This window comes from Cyclopterus lumpus, chromosome 11, assembly GCF_009769545.1.
Source record: "Cyclopterus lumpus isolate fCycLum1 chromosome 11, fCycLum1.pri, whole genome shotgun sequence".
In the NCBI taxonomy this organism is placed as follows: Eukaryota; Metazoa; Chordata; class Actinopteri; order Perciformes; family Cyclopteridae; genus Cyclopterus; species Cyclopterus lumpus.
The window spans coordinates 15,980,848-16,002,059 of NC_046976.1; the positions used below are offsets into that span (position 1 = coordinate 15,980,848).

General features: G+C 44.4%; 1 protein-coding gene across 1 annotated transcript in view; it reads right to left on the reverse strand.

Moving 5' to 3' along the window:
* The window catches only part of foxo6b (forkhead box O6 b), a 33,510-nt gene extending 13,657 nt beyond the window's left edge, over window positions 1-19,853 (reverse strand). The window contains exon 1 of the mRNA XM_034545784.1: window positions 19,356-19,853. Coding sequence (XP_034401675.1) covers window positions 19,356-19,853 — 498 coding nt within the window. The remainder of the gene's footprint in view (window positions 1-19,355) is intronic.
* Window positions 19,854-21,212: the final 1,359 nt, after the last annotated feature.

Genomic DNA, 21,212 nt, shown 5'->3' on the forward strand with positions numbered 1-21,212 from the left:
TGATGGGGTGAGAGCAGGAAAAGAGGGAGACCTTGAAAAAACAAAGCCCCCCCCCCCCACCTTTCTTCTGAAAGCACCAATGTGCCTGCAGCATGCTTTCCCATGGCTAACTAACACGGTCGCAGCCCGGCCAACCACAACTATATCCAGGTCGTTTATGAAGACGCCAAATATGACGCCGCGCACCCCGACCAAAACCCCGTCTTGACTGCCTCACTCTCCACCCCATAATGCCAGGCATGTCCCCGAGTGAACCGCCCGCCTCTCAGCTTTTACTACGCGGAGCAGAAGATCTGACGGAGCTTTTTGGGCGAGTGTTCACAGAGCCCATCCGTCATGGAAAGAAATCTGCTTTGGTGAAAAGTGAGCGGTATTGAACGACGGATGGGAGGGAGAGCGAAGAGAGGGAGGGAGGGAGGGAGGGAGAGCATCTGGGAGGGATGAGCAAAGAGAGATTAAACTGATTGGGGAGCGCAGAAGAAGGGCGAGGAGGAGGTCATACGAGGCGAGAGAAGCGAGAAGTCCTCAGTCTCAAATTCAAATTAGCCATATTGGTTTCCAAGGACATTGAATTGTTTCCATCCTCGATTTCCTTCTCTGTGCCCCCACCCCCACCCCCCCTCCCCCCCCCCCTCCCTCCCTCCACCCCCCACGCCTCTTCTGTTTCTCTCTCCCTGACTTCATTGCCTCTTATTAAATTTTTTTTTTTTTCATTGCCTAGGATTTGTTCATCACATTGAGAAGTACGCGTGTGTCGAGGGAGCTATGATTGCAGAGTTTAAACATATTAACACCTGAAGCACTTAACCTCTCACAACCGGGACCGAACCCTGACTACGAGGTTTGGGATCCGGTTTGACTCGGATTACAGGATTCACATTGTGGTGCGCGTTTGCGCTCACGGCGGCTTCCGGGTTTGTTTCTTTTGAATGTTATTCATCAAGAAATGTCTCTTCCTGGTTTTACGAAAGCATCAATGTTGAACAGAAGGGTGATATTGGTTGATTCTGCAAAATCCTGCAGATTACATTTTCATTTAATGTTAATGTTTTAGTCCGATACCAAAAATGTTTATTGTTTACTGTGAGAGTTATGGCAGGCGGTCAGAGTAGCTAACAGTCGGTAATGGATGGCATCAGTAGTGATTTGGCGAAGACGTTGTTGTCACAACTGCAACAAAAAGAAAAGAAACAACCATCTTCGGGTTCTGGTACATGAACCAAACCCGTCCATTCCCACAGGATCTTAATTTTTGGGTCAGATTCGGGCCGTTTGCCGAATCCGTCGTCCAAATATAATTTCCCCATAATGTTCCCTTTCATTTTTCCCTGTGACAGTGAGATATAGCACCAGGCCTTAGGTTGGAGTTATACCATTTTTTTCGCCGTACCAGTTGGATTCAGTTGTATCGGTTCCTAAAGACGTGGTTACGAGCTGGTTTTGAGGCCCGGACAGAACTGGCAACGTACCGGTGTAAAAAGCTGCAGAACCAATTCGGACATACGATGGCAACGAAAAACCGTTGAGCAACTCGACTTTGTTCTGTTTTTGGATTACGACCGTCTGAACGGTCCAGTTCTGCTGGATAAGATTGTCTGGCATTTCAAAGAGGGGCTGTTTTTAATTTCATAAAAATTTTACAAAGGAAATGATAAATGGTATAGTTTCTACAATACTCTGGGGCAACAAGTCTTTGTTGGACCCGTTCCTGTTTCACATTAAAATGCACAAAAGGGAGAAATGTGTGGACGAACTTAACTGGTATGCACAGAGCCATGGACCCAAACCCAAACACCTTTTTAAGATGACCTACATCACCGACTATGAGCCTTCACGTAAAGTACCAGCTCAATTGGAGCAAATCCCAGCAGCCTAGGTTTTTGGAAGGTTTTGTTCAACAATCACATGTGTAATGTTTGGACGTCCACATCCTTAAGTTAAAAAAAAAACCTTTGTCAACCTGAACAAAGTAAATATCTTTGTCTCACATGTGGCAGAACCAGGTTGGTTCATCCGGGTTCATCCGGGTTCAGGCAGAACTCTCACGCAGCAAACTCCAACATACTTTTGCTTCCAACCAATTCCGTGCAATGTGCAAGTATGCTGCAACCGTCCCGACCAATTCAAAGCGCTCCTCTCGCTCTCTCTCTCTCTCTCTCTCTGGTTTTGATCACTCTTTCTTTCTCTCTCTGTCTGTTTCTCATTGTGAGGGGAATGTGGCGTCTGTCTCATTGTCACAGACGCTGGGAAACAAAAAGCCTCATCACCCTCATCCTCATCTGATTCTCTCCAATTCCCTCCCTTTACACATATACACACACACACACACACACACACACACACACACACACTGCAAACACACACACACACACACTGCACAGACATGGCTTTATTGACTTATTCATGCATGGGTTTGTTTCGGGGGCAGAGCTCCTGTCTGCCAGTCTGACAGACACCACGTGAACCCTCGAGACTCCCCTCCCCATCTTTCGCTCCACACACACAATTACACACTCACATCATCCCCCCGACCCCCACCCCCTCCTGCCTCTGAGCCCCCCCCCCCCCCCTAACCCGAGCATGGACTACTCATAGAGCAATCGGGGGGTTCACTCGGGTTTTTCTCTTCCATCGTTTCCCTCCCCTCTTCACTTTCTACTTCTCTTCTCTCTCTTTGCTGGGGAGAAGGGGAAGAAGGTATGCCCACATTTCCCAGAACAAAGACAGCCCAATTAAGTCAGTTTGAGTTAAGGTCTGTGTGGCAGAGAGTCGGATCAGAAGCGAGGAAACTGAAGAGCGAAAGCGGCGGCGGAGCAAACGGCGAGGAAAGGGGAAGAGAGAGACAGCCTATAATGTACAGGGAAAAGGGGGGGGGGGGAGAAGAGGAAGAAAAAAAGAGAAGCGCGAGTCACTTTGTAGCGGAAGCGGGTCGACTTCGTTTTTAGCTCCTCAATGGGAGACTATGAAATATTAATAACTGCTCCAGCCATATACTTCAGAGGCCTATGGTAAAACTTAAAGTCTAATGAGACGCTGCTCATGAATTGCTAATAGGGATGCTGGAATGTGTGTTTTTTTTCTGTGTGTGTTTGAGTGTCTGCACGTGTGTGTGTGTGTGTCTGTCTGTCTGTCTGTCTGTCTGTCTGTGTGTGTGTGTGTGTGTGTGTGTGTGTGTGTGAGGGGGGGGGGGGGGTCAAGATGGTAGCTGAGGGGTGGAGTATAACAGAGCTTTCAGTCTTTCAAAGAGCAGACGAGAAACTTCATTAGAGGCTTGAAGTTCTTCCTCCCGCACATCTAAGCGCCGTCGCTCTTTCTTGAAGTATAACTTCGCCGCGCTCTCGACGGTTCGGACGGCTTCTTTTTAAAACGTGCCGTTAATTGAAACAAAATGGAAATCGATTCAGTGTTTTTCTTTGGGTGTTTTTTTTTTTGTTCATGTTTTTTTTCGACTATCGGCATGTTTGATGGGCAGAAGAAGTACATCTTTAGAATGAGATTCTTCTCTTTGCTCCCTCCATGCTGTCCTCCGCCACCTGTGAATAGTCTATCCATAAATGTGTTTAATAAAACTTTATCTTGTGTAAAACTGCACTGTTTTGCCACCTTTTTTTTCACGATTAAGCGACGTATACTTAAAGATGTTATGTCAGAGTGATAACAAAAACTTTCCCGACTCGAACCTTACATTTGTTAAATAACTTTAATCCTGAAATGGCAAAATGATTCAGTATTTCACAAGAAATAAAAGCAAAAGTATTGGATTGTTTTTGAGCTAAATGCTAACGTCATGCTCACCATGGCGATGCTAATATTCTCCATCCTCCTGCAGCAGCATTGTCTTTCAAGCTCAATGACTTATGAATCATCACTGCAGGTGACTTACACATCTTTGGCTGATGGCCTATTCGAAGTGATAAACTCACAACCATTTATTTTACTGACCCGTGTCACCGCATAATTGTTAGTTTATTACATTTTTTTTTAAAATTATTAATGGTTTATCGTAATCTCTGATGCAGACTTGATGACTTATTAAAGAGTGAGAAACTCATGAGCTTTTTTTTTTTTTTTAATGACTTTGGCTGTTAAATCAAGAGAGACTTTTCACATCCGGACAACCCAACAGTTGCTGTAATAATGATGTAAAGCTTCACATCGCTTCCCTTTAAAAGAACTCTATAAAGTGATAGTAAACGATTTAATGAAGCCGTTAGTCACGATTTATTAACCCTTTAAAAAAATGGTGCCGTGTGAGACAGTATTCTACTCAAACTACGATGTACTGACAGAAAATACTAAACCCGTGTCCACTCCAGCGTGCTCTGTGGTCCTCCCGTGTAATTCTCTGTTGGTCTCAGCTCCGATATTTCCTACAGCAGTGAAGTACCTGGCCGAGTCTCCCGCTCCGATCTGTGCCGGAGCCTGCAGGCCTCGCGGAGCCTTGCGTAACCTCGGCTGAGTGTAATGGCAGAGCGGAGCCATCAGCTGGGGGATTGCGGGCTGCGTGCAGGCTGGGACCGAGGGGGAGCCCAGAGGTGTCGCCCTGCATCACAGTGTTGCTTACTGACCTCATTTCTTACCTCCCTGAAACTCCCCTGGCAGAGCGCTAATGTGGAGATGCTACGGCGCGACTGAGCCTCAGCGCGCTCAGATAAAATGGTATTCTATGAAAAATAAAATAGGAGGAAATCAGTGATATATATATATAACGGATTGATTGTAGAGTTGATCAATACCACAATGGATGTCCATGGGAATAAATTACCCTGATTTGGTTCAAGTACGCTCTTTTGATCAGATTTCCATATGCATGACTGTTTATTATTAGTAAGGGCCAATTAGTAATTAGGAGCAAGAGCAGCAGGAGAATACCGAGTTAATGTTTTGAGCACACTGCAATGAAAGAAAAGAGAGATTTTCAGTTATTGTTTTATTGTGAAAGTAGGCTGCATCCACGCGCTGTAATTTGGAGGTGTTGCTAAGTGGTGACAATTTATTTCTGAGCACCACTGGAGTGTTTTCTGCCTCACCTCAGATTGGCTAATGTGTGCATAAATACATTCAATATTGGGAGAGAATCTCACCCGCCGGCCGGTTTATAAATCTTTGGATTAGTGTTGGCAATCACACCCAATAATAATAATAATATACCCAGAATCCCGGAGTCAAGTGAATCCGATGCAACATTTGAAAAAAGGTGCAACAATGAAATGCTAATTTGTCGCGTTTCTGTGAGACAATTTGGAGTGAATGGAGAGTTGTTCTGAATAGAGAAAAAATGTGCTGTCAGATGATGTGAGCAGATCAGGTAAGATAAGATATGATTAGACTTTATTGATCCCTGGAGAATAACTCCCATGTTGCTGCACAATAGACATGCTGCTTATTGTGATTAATCAATCAATTGTTTTGTCTATTAGAATTGCAACACTTTACTTTAAGTCCCCCTATTTAGCATGTGTACGCCGCATATCGATGTGTACTAAATGGTTTCTAACACAATGTAGTTGTAGGCAGACCTTTTTATGTTTTACTTCCTGTAGATACCCATAAAGTGGAGGCTGCTGTATACATAGAGTTGTAATAATGTCTTCAAAGGAGAAGTTACAACTGTTGACAAAAACTGCGCATTAATAAAATAGTATGTACGTACATTTACAATATTATACTGTAAAATCGGGAAGAATTCTCAACACGGTTTCTCAGAGTCCGATTCAACGTCTTGTTATCTTCAACCAAAAGTCTGAGAAACAAATGTGTTCAATTTACAACAGTGGAGAAAAAAGTGTCAAATCTTCACATTTGACTTAAACTCGCTCCTCAAAAACACTGCTCCATCACTCCATACACTTATAGATATTTAATGTACAAAACTAAATGTAAGGCGGTACATCACGTCCTCAACGCCGACTGTTGTGACTGAGGCGTTTACAAAGCTCATCAAGTCGAACCATTGTCAACAAAACAAAACATAAAAAGTTTTCCGCCTCAAGCAAGCAAAAAAAAAAAAAACTAGTTTGCCACACTGCGGAAAAATAGTCACTGAAATGCGCTCCTTTCCACTCTGCCTATCTGATTCAATACGTTGTCATTTGCATAAAAATGCAGGGATGGCAAGTCGGCCGGATGATGCAGCGTACGGGACGTATAGCGCGAGGTCTATTTGTGTGTCTGTCATCTGCTCTACATGCATGTCTGTCGACAAAAAGGGGCGGGGTCTGTTAGCGTGGCTCCATCTATCTCGCCGTGAGTGCTTACGCGAGTTGGCGTGCATGGTGCATGTGTGTCACACATGCATAGCAAATATGCAGCGTTGGGATGTGTAGGAGTTCATTACTCTACGAGTGTAGAGTGTGTGTGTGTGTGTGCGTGTGTGTGTGTGTGTGTGTGTGGAGGAGGGGCGCAGCCTTTTCGCATGAGTGGTGCTGTCAGTGGGCATCAGTCAGCCAGTCAGCGACAGGCGGAGCAGATCATTAGCAGAGACTGAGAGGGAGCGGGAGAGAGAGGGAAAGGGAGAATGGGGAAGGCGAGAGGGAGGGAGAGAAGGAGTGCAGGGGCAGAGCGGAGGGAAGGCCTCGGCGCTGCGTCTTTAATATCCGTCTTGCAAGAATTACACGGACGGGCTCGTGCTCAGTCACGCAAACCTCACCGCTACCACCGTCCTGTCCTCCCCTGTCCTCCCATCAGCTTCATCGTTCACTGTAGGTTGTGATGATAGTCAATAAAGCATCATAATATGTACACATAAGGTCACAGTGATGCGTTAGACTCATACTGGATTGAAGTCTTACCATCAAACGCAGTGTTGATCACATGTTCAATCAATTAAAAAGCTGCATCAGTGGTGGAAGACCACATTACCCCAACATATAAAATATACTCTAATTTAAAGTAATTGAAACGCATAACATTCAAAATGTTACTAAAAAGGTACTTGAGGCAGTCCTTGTGGACAAAGGCGGTAGTGTTACCATGGCAGTTTGTCCTCTTTTGTGCGTAATCCGATGGCCATAAAGAATAACTATATAGATATAGACAATCTTGTAGCTGATGTTCTCGTGTACTTAAGTAGTTCATATCGAGTCATCAGGATTAAATTGAGACTGTATCATAATGTGTAAGGTAAAAGTCCTGCATTTAAAACTAGAAGTAGTCTTTCTTGTTAACGTGGAGCTAATTCTAGCTGCTTTATATACTATTGAGTAGTCTTTTTTGTAAGGATAAATCTGGTCTAGTAAACTAGTAAATGCATCTAAAATGTAGTGGAATAGATAATAAAGCAGCATTACATGCTTAAGTACCTCAGAATGGTACTTAAGTTAATGTAATTAGTTACATTTTACCATTGGTACATCGTACATCCCATCAGAGGGGGACATGATAACAGTCTACTATGATTGCAGTATATTTATATACTATATACAACCCCATCCATAACCACAGCCAATTAAACTTGGCACAAAGTCCTCACTGAGCCTCATTACAGAAGAAGAATAAAAACAACCTGCCACGATGTTGACTGTTTAGAAAAAAACACTTGTGATGTTTGGTCTCGATAAATTTCAGCAGACTCGTTATCTAAAAACAGGGTTAAGACGATGAGGGACATTAAAATCAATTATCGCGTGCAAAAAAAATAAAATATAAGCATCCTCATACAACACCTAGCAACACCTAGCAACACCTTCAGCGACGGAGACAAACCGCTGCAAAACTTTTGACACCGCCATCTGAAATGTTTCCATTTCCCAGCATGCTCAGCAACCGGCTCTCGTCCCTACACGTCCTCAGTGTGTGGCGAGACCTTGTTGAATTCCGCCACTCTCCTTCAACTCTCAGCTGTTTTGCATTTTGCCCTTTCATCGTTCGCCGGCTGGGCCCATAACTCATCTTTTAGTGCCGCATCTTGTGGCGACCACCTTCCACTCAACAACACCATTACACCGGCAGATTAATGCCACCATTAAATCCACACGTCCACTTCTTCTGTGGCACTCATCAAAGACAGTATATATGACTAGCGGTATCAAGGATTTGATGAAGTCAGACTTTCCAAAGGGCCCATAAATCAGTTATGGAGGCGCAATCTAACTCTTCACGAGGTGGAGGCTGACGAGAGGATACTGGACGCATTGGGCTTTCCGGAAAATTAACACAGCGGACCTGTGCAGGAATTTCACTTTGTAAAACAGTAACGGCGGCTTTGATTGGCTAGTTGACACGATTGTTTTCATGACTGGTTGTTATGAGCATGGCTGGATTAACCTGTCCGTGGGCCCTGGGGCCAGAACTTTGTTTTTGAACCCCTATTCCTCTTTTTGTGCATCATGTACAACATTCCCAGTTCGCCGTGTATGAATACACATACATAAATAAAAATATATAAACATTCAACAGTGGCTCATTGGCCATAGTTCTTACTGTAAGAGTTGAGGCACACAAATACTGGCAGATTGTCCATAAATAAAATACATCCCAGATGTCTGCAATGTTGATGTAATGCTCCATTGTAAGGCTGTTGATGATGCTTGAACTGCAGCCTGCACCGGCTTCCACAGGGTAGACACAACACACTGCACACACCCGCGCATTGTAGCGGGGCTTAAGCGAGACTATACTGGAAGCCATATCATCTTAAAGCAATTAGCACTTGTGCATTTCTCGCTGTATTGTTGGGTGAACAGTCTGATTGAACTCTCAAACTTCTCCATCTGTGCCGGCAGAGAAAAGAAAAACAGCTACAAGTTCACACGGTTGTTTTTTTCTAAATTATCTGCTGGCTGATAGCCAGGTGAGACAGTAAACCTTTCCCCAACAACAACACAGGGTGTTGAAAGCTATGAAACAACTGTTATTTTTTTAATTTTATTTCTTTCTGGCATCGAATTGGACACAGATCAACCTCGTCAGAAAGTTCACCAGAATTGACCTCGCAGCAGTCTTTTAACGCATCTCCTCTCGCTGTTAACTTCACATTTAGCCATTGTTTGTGTGCAGCCAATTCTCCACATGCCAGAGCTGGTTGCTATGACTCAATTGCACAGCCTCTGATGTAGCTCAAGAGTGAGCTGGCTCATCCGTGAGTGAATTCACCTTTTTCACTTTTTTATTTTTAAAAAGCTTGGCAGTCATGAGAGACGATGGTCTGCACAGCGGGAGAATAATAAATCAAGCCCTTCTCGTGGTGACCAAACATACTGTAGACCTTATGCTCAGCTAGGTCACTGCTGGCCGCGGTTGAAATATTATCCTCGTAAAACTTTGCGCCGCATCTAGAAGCGGCACTACAATATACTCAAAAGGGACATCTAAATCAAATACATTCTACCAGACGCAGACTATTGTGGATTTAAAGTGCAATTTATGTGGTGGAGCGGGCTTAATCTACGGCCACAGATTTGAATTTTTTTATTTATTTTTACGTGAGCTCCGAGCGATGGAAGCCACAGCAGAGAGACAGAGGATGACGGGACAAAGTTTAGATTACAGAGGAATGGGGAGGGGGGGATACAGGGGAGGGGGGATACAAGGGAGGGGGGGATACAGGGGGGAGGAAGACAGGGGGAGGGGAGTTGGGGGGGACAGAGAGAGTCTGGAGTTTATTCGAGGCTAGCCGTCGTCGGGCTCAGCGTCAGCCATCACATGGGCAGAATGCTAAACACAAAGCTCTGAATCCTGACCTATTTTCATCAAACTGACACAGAAATTCACTGAGAGGCGCTTCTAACCTCTGTCTGCCTCCTGGACCGCCCTCAGCAAGCCATGACACACATACACTCTCACACACACACTCACTGTGTGATCTGCACCATAATGTACATTTGCTTAGCCGTGAGTTAAAGCAGTTTAGTGGTGTTCAATTAACAATCTTCAAAAATAAGTAGATTTGTAAATTATTTCCACTCGGTTCCAGCTTGAAAGGCTTTTATTGTAATTTGTCCAAATATGCCGTTGGACTGATGAATATTCATGAGGTGCGATACTCTTCCCTGACCCTTCTTTGTGCTGACAATAGACATGTTCTCTTTTCTGTGTCTGGGCCCGACTTGACATCGTTAGCAGACACCTTCCCGAGTGGAGCAACTGCTCTAACAGACTTTTCTTTTTTCTTTTTCTTTTAAACAAAAAGACAATGAGCAAATAACTCAAAAAAAAACACAGGCGATTATCCGCCTCCTAAAAAAAAATAAAAAAAAGCACAGATGGCTTTAATTTTCAACGGGCTTTTATCAACTTTGATCAAAGTGCAATTACAGTCATCTTTAATGAAAATGAATTAAAATTGCCAGCAAATGAATGTGACTTGATTGATGCTGAACATCGCCCGAACACGGCTGAACTGCACTGGGAACAATACGCATTAAGGGTGATTGATAGTACTGTAAAATGATGAAGTGTCTTTTTTTTTTACCCGGTTCTTTACCAACTGCAACAGTTAACCTTTTTCAGCATCTTTCCCTGTACAAATCATTTTTAATAATACATTTCCCTCAATTTGTTTGTTTGTTTGCTCTTTGTCTTTCTATTTAGTTTTGTTCTGTAAGTCTATGCCTTATGTAAAGTGTCTTTGTGCGTTTTGAAAAGCGCTATGTAAATTCGATGTATTATTATTATTATTTAAAACCTCACAATACTTTGTAGAGGCGTTTTTTGTAGCTTTTATAAAGTGACTCATTTATTAGGCCCCATGCAAGAAAGTCTCTGTATTCTTATCCACACAAACGGGCAACAGAACACTGGCATTGAGGAACCAGGTTGATAAACAGCAATAGTGCAAGAAAAATGGCATTTATTAACAACAGCTTTACTGAAACGAAGGACAAAAATGAAAGCTGGGAATTTCAATAAGTCTAAATTAAGCTAAAGAGAAAAAAAAACAAAAGAAAGCTGCAGCTTCACAGCGAGCTACCAATTCGTATTTCCCTTCTAAAATTAATGGCATTTCACCATTTCAGCCTCAACTCACCGGAACGTACCACCTGCCCAGGTAAACACGGGGTGAGTGAAACAGAGCGGGCGTCTAAATCTCACAAACATAATTAAATTACCATCAATACAAGGTTTAAAAGTTACTGCTGCCATGACCGTCAATCTATGGGCACTCAGTACGGACCAATTAGCACACCTTATATGACAGAATGTATTTTACGGCACAAAGAACTCACCTATCTTCTAAAAGTGAACAGTGCCCAGCACATCCCTGCTGCAAGGACATAATTAGACAAGCCTGCAAACCGTCTCCTTGATTGCTGATCTACCACAACATCCAGAACAACAGAAATTAATTTGAACCCTGTGAAACAGACCAACTAAACAAGCCTGTGTCGGTTATACGCCTTAACTGATAATGTATCAAATAAACTCAGCAATTTAACTGAAATTGATAATAAAGCAGACGCAAAAAAAAAGCATTTAATTTTTGGGATCCATGGTTTAGTGAAAAGGGAGAAAGGCAAGCTTTGTACATGCTCCATTTGTGGGCAAATGTAATGAATTAAGAGAAGAATAAAAAAACGAAGACGTGTCCCACCACCAAGCTCATCATCAAGGCTCAATGACTGCATAGTGTACATACATTGTGAGATCCAGTGAGCTGGATTCCCAGGTTTTCTTTAGTCCAGGATATTTCTCCAAAAGAATCCTATACTTTGAAGGAAGAGAGACGTCCACCTATCATGGCTGGATCGATTTTGGGGAGGGAAAACACTATTTCCAGGCAGAAACTGTTGCTAACGCTTCGTGTTCAGCAGCAGGGTGTAAACATGAAACATGCGTTACTCACACAAATCAAATCTCAGCTTGACCAACAAATCCTGAGCCGTCGGTGAGGCATTGTACATTTAATCTCGATAGAATGGAATTGACTGGATAGTAATCTTGATAATCCAGCCTGCTCCTCCCTCGTAAAAAAAAAAAAAGTGCGTTCCCACACAACGAAACTGCATTTTTTAGGGAAAACCCCTTTTGTCTTTGTCTTTGTCACAAAGGTGTTTCTAATCAAAATCCCCCGAAGTCGGCGTAGGCGGGGAGGTCTTTTACCCTGTTCGCATCCCATGTGACACCGAATGTCAATTAATTTACACCCACGACTTAAATAACGCAACATATTTTAAGGCCAACCATTTTTTAATTTCCAGAGCCTCAAATATTGACGCTTTAGACGCGCCAAAGTCTTTCAAGTAACGACAACGTAAACCCATCGGTTTCTTTAAGCTCAGACAAAAACAAACAAACACAGGACTTTGGAGCAAGGAAAAATTGTGTTTTTGTTGCGTTTCTGTACTAATTTGAAGTTGTTTTTGTTAAACTTTAGTTTATTTAATTTCTTTCCCGAAAAACCTGACTCTGTTTTTGTCTGAATTCACCACGTTGCCCCCGTGTTTACGGCGCTGGGCTACCCAGTAGTGACGCCGAGGGGTCTGACAAAGCAGTGTGTGTGTGTGTGTGTGTGTGTGTGTGTGTGTGTGTGTGACGAGTTGGAACAAGAACCAAACTCGGCTCATTTAGTTGTTTCTTTTTTGCTTTGTTTCGTTTTAAATGCACCACTTCAACCACGTGTTTACAACTGTGGCCGTAATCCAGGAAGGAAAATATTTGTTCCCCTTTTTTGACTTTTGTAATAAACACGGGTGGGAAGAGATCTCTGAATATTAACTTCACAATAAAAAACACCAGGGCCCCTGTCATTCAAAAATTACACACGATGCCGACGCCGCTTGTCAAGCAGCGGCGGCCCTCTTGTGATTACGCACCCTGCTCACTTCGACTCCACGGAAAGTTTCGGGGGCCGAGAAGCCCGCGATCCAGGTCGTCCAGCGCGACGGCGCTGAGAGCGGCGCTCCCCGGCAGCATTAATCACAGAGCTGCCGTCCGCCGACTGATTACCTCCCATCAATCTTCGTTTGGCGAGCCCTCCAAAAAGGAGAAAACCCCTCGTGAAGATCTGATTAGAAATGTAAGTGACTCATAATTGGAGCACATGCCTGGCCTCGGAGTAGATACTCTAGTCATGAGCTCCGAGTGGGGTTTATCCGCTCATCTCCAAACGTCCATTCACCTGCTCACGCAGAGAAGAGGTGAGGTCTGGAAGAGAACTAGTGGAGATCTGTGTGTGTGTGAGTGTGTGTGTGTGTGTGTGTGTGTGTGTGTGTGTGGTAGTCATTTGCAGCTGCAGACAGGAGGGGGAGTGACTTTGAGAGTGTCTGAGAGGCACATCCTGCCTGCAATTAAGGTGGAATCAGAGAGAGATCTGCGCTGCCTTGATAATGAGCCTCATCTGAATTATTAACTAGAGCTGTACCCCCCGGACCTGGACTCCCATCAGGCCTACTATACAACAACAAGACCAGATGCACGCACACACACACACACACACACACACACACACACACACACACACAATCAGAATCTTCAGATCCATACAGACCTCTATCAAACCCATTTCAGCATGTGCAGGAACTCAAAATCTCATCCCATTTGCAGTAAAAAAAATAAGGGCAACACTTTCCCTTAAAGTGGTGCTCATAAGGCGTTATAAGGCATCAAAAGCCCATTATGAACACAATGTGAGTGCACAATGATTTATTAAAATTGGTGCATATTTTAACGAGTACAATATGCAGAAAGTTAGGGGGTTGAATACTTTATGAAGCAACTGTGTCATTAATCACATTAAAATTGAGATGCAATTTCAGATGCCTGATTACATTATTTTTGTGATTCCAGTGGGATCGTGATCAGTTCGGTGCTTTGAATTGATGGATTTGGGATTGTTGGGAGGACTGTATTTGAAAAGCAACTCTGTTTTGATTTATCTCAAAATGTGTTTCTTTTCCAAAAAAAACAAAACAGAAATGTTAATTTAATAAATCGGTTTCATATTAGCCTTGTTTAGGTTTAGGCACCGAAATGTCACTTCTATAAGCATCATAATCTGTGTAGTTTACGAACCGATGTCGCGTAACAACCCTAAAACAACAATTGCCCGTAGCCGACTTTCTCACATGACGTTACGTCGCGAGCGTAACGATGTTACTTTCTGACTTTTCACACGAGCTATCCCACCACGTGACTTTCAATCACAGTCGCTCGGTTACCGAGTTGCATAACTCAAAGCCTTGTACAACTAACGTGTTTTTACTATCATATAGAAATGAATGGAAACCATTGGCTTGAGCAGCAGCCACCATTTGGTTAGTCGTGACGTAAAGAAGCGTGTGACTTGTGGCGTGGCCCTTTAAGGGCCTGGTTGCGTCCACCTGATCCCGAGTCAAAGTTTGACAGTTTTTGTTTTTTTGGGGGTTTTTTTGGGACTACCTACCGCTCTCTGCTCATCGTCAGAGCCAGACACCAGAACATGTTGAAGCCCCCCCGACACGGAGAGAATGCGTGCTGGGCCGACATTTTTTTTTACGACCACCGGGCACGATTCCCGAGATCCGCCTGTTGGGTGTCTGGACTCGGTTTTCCTCTCTGGAATTTTTTTTTTTTTTCCGTCTGCAGAGTGTTTTCTCGACATTTTTATTCCAACTGATTGAAGTGCGAGGACTGAGGGGCTGAGAATATCATGTTCTATTCCAACCACCGTGACTCATTTTTTTTTTTTTTTGCAATGAACACACCCCCGCCTCCACTGCTGGTGCATCCCTTGTTTACATCCCGGCCCTTCTCTCTCTCTCTCTCTCCAGATTGAAGTGATATCCGCCCGCGATCTATTCAAAAGCGCCTTTTGTTGCTCCGCACCAACTGACAAGGCAAACCGATCCTCTCGGATCAAAATCTGCCCGTCTCGGCGTGGCCTCCTTTTCATTCAAGCCCTCAACGACTCTTCCCAACTGTTTCCTCTCTCCATTCACACGACTGATCAGATGAGGGTTTTTTTTTTTACCATAGTCTCAGATTCGACAACCAACCCCCTTCGCCGTTCCAAATTCCTCTTCCCGTTTCCCCGCCCCCGGTTAACCCAGCGCCAAAGCCCGCCAACTCGAGAGCTGCCTCTCCTTCTGCTGCGCCTTTGTGATAATAACAATAACTGTGTAGCAGTGCAGAGGGCTCTCCGTTGAGCCAGCGCCAGGGCCGGCTGGCACAGGGAACCCTCTAAGCCTGTTCCACCATCTCCAACCAATTCCCCTCTGTCTCGGCTGGCGCTGGAGCATCACAGGCATTACGGCTGCTATCAATGTGCTCAGCAGCGGGGGCCACCGCCACCACTCTCGCTCTATCTTTATCTCTTTCCGCCTCTTTCCATCTCCCACTCATCTTCCGAGTCCAATTCAAAAGAAAGGTTTTATTGGCAGGACAAATAATACCTTGTTCTTCAGAATATCTCCTTGCCTCTTTTCTCTCTCTTCTCTCCTCGCTCCTCTCTCGGGAGTGGAATCTCGGCAGAACAAGGGGATGGCCATCAGCGTGGGCGGTAATTCTTTACGTGGAGTGCATTGTGATGCATTACAAGCAGATTAGAGGTAAAGATCCATTGTTGGTCTCAGTAATCAGGGATATAGAAAGAAGGTAAACCAACCAAAAGTCAATCTGCCCATTTAAAGAAATTAATATTTTAGAAATACCCTCAATTTATATCCTATTTACCTTTTTATGAAATAGATTCATTTCGCACCAAATAAATAAAGCCTTTAAGTTTCCATTTTTAGAAATGATTGAGTCAAATTGTCCAACTTCACATGAGTTAAGTTACAGGACATCGTCTATAGACAAAAAGGTCCTTTTAAAGCTTAGTTTCAAATCTTACGTTTTTCTCGATAGCATTAAATATTCACAACCCAGCTCAACCGTCCACATGTGGAACGTATTGCTAATATTGTGTCTTTAAAAGAAACCCTGAAAAGATGGGCATGTATGCTCCTTTCTGCTTACAATCTCACAAAGAGTCGCATTCAGTCATGTCACTCTTCAGCTGTCAGTGGGGACGATACCAAAAGGTGAATAAACACATTTTAATTCTCACTCTGGAGTATTTAGTATATCTAGCAAGTGTTTGTTATATAGGGAGAGGTGAAGGAGGGATTTAGGACACTTGATCCGTCTCTTTTTGTCGTTCCAGATGGTCATTTTGAATCTACTGTACTTGCAAGACATGACACGCACCGACGCAGAAGATTGGCAGAGAGAGCGAGAGCCCATGGGGTTCAGGTCAGGTGACGGAGCTACAGGTGTGCAGGGGAAATGTGTTATTTTGGACAGAAGTCTTTGTGGATGCGCAGCTTCAAATTGATCCAAACACTTCCCCGAACGGTGCATTCATAAGCAATTAATTTTTTTTTTCCCTGAGACAATTTGAGATACTAATGCTCATAAATGTTCGGGGCTGCGATGGATGCCGGACCAAAAACCTCTCACGGATTGAAAAATACTGTAAAATGGACCAAATTATTCTAATTATAAACCCACGATGTTCCTTCGTGAAGCCTTCAGGTAGAACCAGTGAGCTCCTACCTGCCTGTCTGGTGCTGGCTCTGAGTACAGTACAGCCTGCAGACAGGCCACAGCTCAGCACATCCATTCCCACGCAGAGCCACTTGTGAAATGAACATAACAGTGTGTGTGTGTGTGTGTGTGTGTGTGTGTGTGTGTGTGTGTGTGTGCGTGTGCGTGTGCGTGTGTGAGAGAGCGCGTACCCCACGCATCACCACCACGACCACCTACAGAACTGAACTCACTTCATATGACCAAACACAGCCTCCCACCTCAGATACAATAACAAACACGGCCCAAACACTTGACCACAATGACTGTACTGTGACTGCGTATGGATTCCTCTGACGCGGACGCACACACACAATTTAAAGAAAATCCATTCACTCTCACCGGACACGAGAAGTGAGTAAGCGCGTGCCAGGAATCCAATCTGCCTCTGGACTGTCAAACAAGTGAGTGACACCTCAATAGTGTATGTACAGTGTGTGTGTGTGTGTGTGTGTGTGTGTGTGTGTGTGTGTGTGTGTTGTATTAAGAGTCAGGAGAAGCTGCCAGCTCAGATGAAGACAAAGAGCCCGGCGGCTGAATTGAGCAGCAGCTCTCAGACAGGATTACGCAACCGCTCTTAAAGACTGCTTTTAATAGCAAGACTCTGACTGGATCTTATTTCCCTCCCACTCATCCCATCTAACCATGCAACCATCCATCCATATATATATATATATATATATATATATATATATATATATATATATATATATATATATATATATATATAAATATACCCCCCTCCTTCTCATCAATAATGTTCTAAGTAGAATTGCACAACAGTGTGTGTGTGTGTGTGTGTGTGTGTGTGTGTGTGTGGTGTGTGTGTGTGTTGGCGAGGGATTCTGAACGCCCGTGCTTCGAATCTCATTAAAATATCTGCCAACTGTTACAGTCCAACATGTGAGTGCATTGTATGTATCTCTCTCTCTCTCTCTCTCTCTCTCTCTCTCTCTCTCTCTCTCTCTCTCTTTTGTGTTGTTTTTGTTGAGCAGCGTTATTGTGATTCAATCAAGTTGTTTTTCACTTGGAGCCTCTCTCCACCAATCAGATTCCTTGACCAGAACAGCCAATCAAAATGTCCACGCAAAGCTGGAACGGGAGCAGGTACCAAGCTGGGAATCCCTGGGCAGCACGAACAAGGCCCGCAGAATTAAGCTCAGCTTTAAATCCAATTTTAACCCCCCCATCATACCATAAAGATTGGACAGGGGTTGTTGCCGCTCCGCTCCGACTTAAATCAAATGGTTATTTTATTGAGATTAATCTGCGTCTTAATACTGCTCAATTTGGAGGCGGGTACATAGCCAAATGGGATGACAGGGCCGGGGGAAAGCATTGAAGGAGGGACACGTAGTAGGGAGACAATGTCACTTATCATAAAAGCCCTGTTCGGATACGATAACATGACGGGAGAAGTCGATGGAGGATTTTGGATCAACTCGATGTCACACACACACACAGATGGTGTGAAATGCCTGTTAATCCCACTGCAACTTGCGATTCCCCTCCTCCTGTATTCCTTCTATCGCCAGCTTGTGTCAGAAAAGCGACACACAGTAAACCGCAACTTCAAAAGCATTAAGAGAATCTTAAAGGGGCACCCCACGGATTTTACACGCAACGCTCAGTTTACTCATCACGAGCTCCTCGACCTGGTAAAACAATGAAATGATGTCTTCTGTGGCTCTGGAGGGAACTTTAAAGTTTGAAGAAAAAATAACCCTGATCATGTCACGGGGATGTCATCACGCTTTAACTCAGCTTGGACTCCAGACTGAAAAGTTTAAACTCAAAGCCTGCGTTACAAACTGGAGGTGTGATCAGATTTTCAAATGCATTTAGTTTCTTTTGTATGTGTTTTGTCTCCTTTCCGAGAAGAATCTGATTGTAAAATGTTATTTACCTGTTTACATACAGCATATTAACTCCCAGTTGCAGTCTTGATTGATGTCAGTTAACAGATCTAAGTGCATGTTTACTTAGAATTTACTGAACTGCAATTGTAATCTGATTTAGACGTCATTTAGTATGCGTTGAAATGGCTGAAAGTGAAGAGAAGAGGAGAACCGACACTTGGTCAAACATAAAGGAGAGTAAGAGGGGAACCCACAAGGCCTGGAAACAAAAGACCAGTAATCCCCAAACATGATGGGTGGTAAACTTAAGTAGATTACAGCATCCAATCTATTAGATTAACCTCATATTAATTTGAATTTAAGGGATGATCTGTAGTTACATCTGTTTGCTGTGACACCCCATGTCATCATCTCTTGTTATTGTCCTTTTAAACCCCCTCTCGTCTGTGCGTAATTCAACGTGCGTGCAGGGGGGCGGGGCGGGCTCCAAAACGGTTTAACCCGGGCACCCAACTGGTGGCATGGGTGACTGAGGAGCGGCAGATCGGACCGGAGGGCACACTCTGTCCCCGGTGTGACCCGGTAACGCGGAGGGAATATGTCGGCTCGAAAGCAGACACTGTGCCCATGCGTCACAGCGCGTAATAGCTGCCCATCCAAAGGGAACCGTGGATACGGGGAGTTTGGCTCCGTGTGGCTTCTCTATATATGCAAACGGCTGCGATCCCTAAATACGATGAACCCAGTGAACCCGTACGCATGCTCACCGCCCCTTTCCACACACACACACACACACACACACACACACACACACACACACACACACACTGTAGTGTGGAGTGACACGGGGACACGCCACTGACATAAATTGCGGGAACCATGGGTCAATTATGTGGCTTTCAAATATGCAGGAAATGAGTTGTGCTGCAGACACAGACTAAGGCTAAATACGGTGCGGCTTCACCACTAAAACCTTCACCATGTGTCAAGAAAATGATTTTCATGTGGCCTTACCTTCCATCCGGCTGAACTGTTGCTGTCGCCTTTATCCTTGAAATAAGGAACAAAGCGAACCATCCAGTCGTAAATTTGGGACAGGGTGAGTCTCTTCTCCGGGGTGCTCTCGATGGCACGGGTAATGAGGTCTGCATAAGACAGGTTCCCCCACGCGTTTCGCCGGGAGGACTTGGCTTTGCGCAGCTGGCCGGCCACGTCGAGCGCAGCCCCGGACATGCAGGCAGGAGCGGCCACCACCGGGGCCGGGGCGCCGGCTGGGTGCTTGATCTCCGCCGGCGCGCCGCCTTTTCTCTCAGCCAGGCACGCGGGCACGTTGTACTGCTCCACTTTGACCGACGCCAGGGCCAGACCTCGGCTCGCCTCTTCTCCCCCGGGGAAATCCTCCGGACACGGCAGCGGCCAGGTGCACGACCGCGACCGACTGTGAGGCTCGAATTCCGAATCGATATCAACCTGATGCGCATCCATGCCGCCGTTCTTCATCATCATCAGCATGATGATCTCCCGTTGAATAGATGTCACACAAAAAAAACACAAAAAAAAAAATCGGGCAAGGTCACTATAACAAAACAACAAAAAAAGCCTGTCAATAACAACACATTAGCGTCCGCCAGTGAGTATAAAATGGCCAAACTGGTCCCTAATGCAAAGAAAGAAGAATAAACGTGTATTGTTTCACACACACTGATGATCAACCAGTATGAAAAAGCCGGCAGCGGTGTGGGGTATTATCATTCTCCTCAGTGCAACAATGTGGCATCACATCAGGACAGATGAAGGTGTATCCGAGGCATCAACAACAGAATCAGTCTCTCTTCCATGTTAATGACACAACGCACGGCTGTGTGGCTGCACGCAGGACCAAGTGACGGTCACACATCCATTATGAAAGACACTTGGAGAACGTGTGTCGGTGCTCCGGCTGCAGCAACAGTTGATCCTTTTTTTCTTTTTTTTTTGACAGATGAGGTCCGGTCGAGGTTTTAAAAAAAAAAAAAAAAAAAAAAAAAAAAGGAACGCGTATCAAACTCCCCCAAAATTAACTGACTTTATAATTGATCTCCAGTCTTTCTGCAGATTGTTTTTGCTGGCCGGCTTCAGCTGAAAGCGCAATTACTCCCTTTTTTTAAGAAATAGAAACAGTCTCTCGTGAATCATTTATCACATGAAGCCGTGAATTTTTTTTCAGACGAGAAAAAAACAAAAAGAAGCCCTCATGGATTTGATTAGGAGCATCCTCTGTGTCTCCTCTGCACGCCGCCAGACGCCTCGCTTGGTGCGGTAGACATCTCTACCTTTTGTCTTTGGGCTCTCCGTTCACATGTCACATGGGTACCCGTCTCCTCTGCCTCTCGCGCTGCCTTTATACCACGAGCCCGTATGTCTCTGAAGGCTTCGAGCCACTTAACTGTAGCCCGGAATAAAAGTGGAATAAGTGCTGCTTCCATATAATTGGACGTCGCCTCGATCAAGTCACTCCCTCCAGAACAGGTTTTCCAGAGGAGGAGGGGGATGTGTGTGCGTGTGCGTGTGCGCGTGCGTGTGCGTGCGTGCGTGCGTGCGACATACGGGTGATATTCACTACATTTCCAAAAGCAGTCATTTATATACAGACAAATTCAATCACATCCGTCATGTTTTTATCCTATTTTTTTGCTTCATTGACCATGAGTTTAGTTTTATTATTATTATTAATAATAATAGTAATACAAAAACGTGTAGCTCCTATACCCTTTTCATTTGTAACTCCTTATGAAGGTTACACATGGTGTTTTTTTAATTTAGTTTAGATTACTGAGGCAGCCGACAGCTCCATGGGATAAAACCTTGATTTGTATTTATAATTCATAATGA